This window comes from Penaeus monodon, chromosome 15 (assembly GCF_015228065.2).
Source record: "Penaeus monodon isolate SGIC_2016 chromosome 15, NSTDA_Pmon_1, whole genome shotgun sequence".
NCBI lineage: Eukaryota > Metazoa > Arthropoda > Malacostraca > Decapoda > Penaeidae > Penaeus > Penaeus monodon.
The window spans coordinates 5,095,318-5,096,931 of NC_051400.1; the positions used below are offsets into that span (position 1 = coordinate 5,095,318).

A 1,614-nucleotide genomic window follows, 5' to 3' on the forward strand; every position below is an offset into this window, starting at 1 on the left:
GAGTAACAAACTCAATAAGATTTTACACGTCATCTTCTCAACGCCTTATAATACCAACAGCAAAGTCATGCAGGCACCCTAAGAGTATACCTCCTTCAGCTTATCCTCAGGCAGGGCGGCTCTTCCCAACACCGTGACGAAGGAGAACATCCTCCGCACAGGCGCCGAGGAGAAGTTCTTCCACGCGAAGGTCGTGGCCTGGTCCCATTTCTGACGATGAAACCGCGACCACTCCATCTGTCGCGATAACTGGAGGAGGCGAGGAAGAGAGAGAGATATTCAGGGGCGTTGCTGCAGGAATATTGGGGGTTTAGGGTAAGGGGGTGAAGGGGGGAAGGAGGGGGGTGTCCGTGTTTGGTTTAAGTGCTGGTTTTAGGTTAGGTGGGGGTTAAGGGAAAACGAACAGGAAGGATATTAGGGTGAGCGTTTGAAAACGAGCTATGAGAGCGGGTGGTTTTTGGCAAGAGAAAGCGTGTTGTTGATGAAGGCATGATGCTTTGAAAAAATAACGGAGAAATGAGCCGAGGTGCTGTGGTAAGGTGGGATAAAAGGGAAAACGAGCTGCCAGGTTATCAGTCTGTCAAGGGAAAACGGGTTGTGAGGGCATGAGTCTTCCAGATGGAAAGACGAGATAATGAGAGTTTGAAACTAAGGGAAAAATGGCTCTGAGAATTTGAGCTTTTCGCAAAAGAAGATGAGTTTTGAGAGCATGAGACACCGAAAAAAGAGAATTGAGACGAACTGACTTGAAGCTCTGATGGAACAATAAGAATGGAAAACAAGCTATGAGTGTTTGAGGCTCTGACAATAGAAAACGAGAGCTGTACAGACTTGAAAGCCATAGATAAGGGAAAACGGAAATGAGATAAGGGAAAACTAATTATAAGGGTCTGGGGCTTCGGTACATGGAACGGGTTATACAAGTCGACAAGGGAAAATAACTGGCAAGGGCATGAATGTAAGGTAAGAAAAGGTATTTGATAAAGAAATACAAGCTGTGATGTTATGTGAAAAAATGACATGTAAATCTGAGGCTGTGACTGTCTCAGGAACAGCTTGCATGACGTGTTGTAAGAAAACGATAATTATTTCCTTTCTTTTATGAAGACTATAAGTGGCGTTATGAATATAAGACTATGCATGAGATTATATTCACAATTAATCTTCACAATTATCTTTATGTTCTCGTATCATATTTGATGATCTATAATCCACAATGTACTGGATAAACTAATTGCATAGACCTAAAATAAAGCGTTTGTCCCGTTATTGAAAAGGTGTGACTTTATAATTATTTTTTAATCATTAACGAATTCCACTAAAATTATCCCGCACCCTCCCTCCGTGACGTCACAATGGCGGCAACTTAGGCGGAGGAAAGAAACAATACGATTCAACACTTTCAAGGAGCCAGCAAGTGTCACCTTGAAAATATGTCGTTGCACTGTTATGGCGACGTTTAAAACTAGTAGACCGTCTGGTGTTTAGTTCAACAAGGGTGTGTCGTTAATCTGATAATGCTGCACGCACGCATGCGGATAAATGTATGGCGCCAAAACTCAGACCCAAAAGAACACGCACGCAAACAAAAATCTAAATATGCACATTTTCGTG

General features: G+C 42.8%; 1 protein-coding gene across 1 annotated transcript in view; it reads right to left on the reverse strand.

Annotated features, from left to right (window-relative positions):
* Nucleotides 1-1,614, reverse strand: part of LOC119581705 (angiotensin-converting enzyme-like) — a gene marked incomplete in the record, with an annotated part of 37,897 nt that overhangs the window by 9,487 nt on the left and 26,796 nt on the right. Inside the window, 1 exon segment of the mRNA XM_037929830.1 lies at nt 91-249. Coding sequence (XP_037785758.1) covers nt 91-249 — 159 coding nt within the window.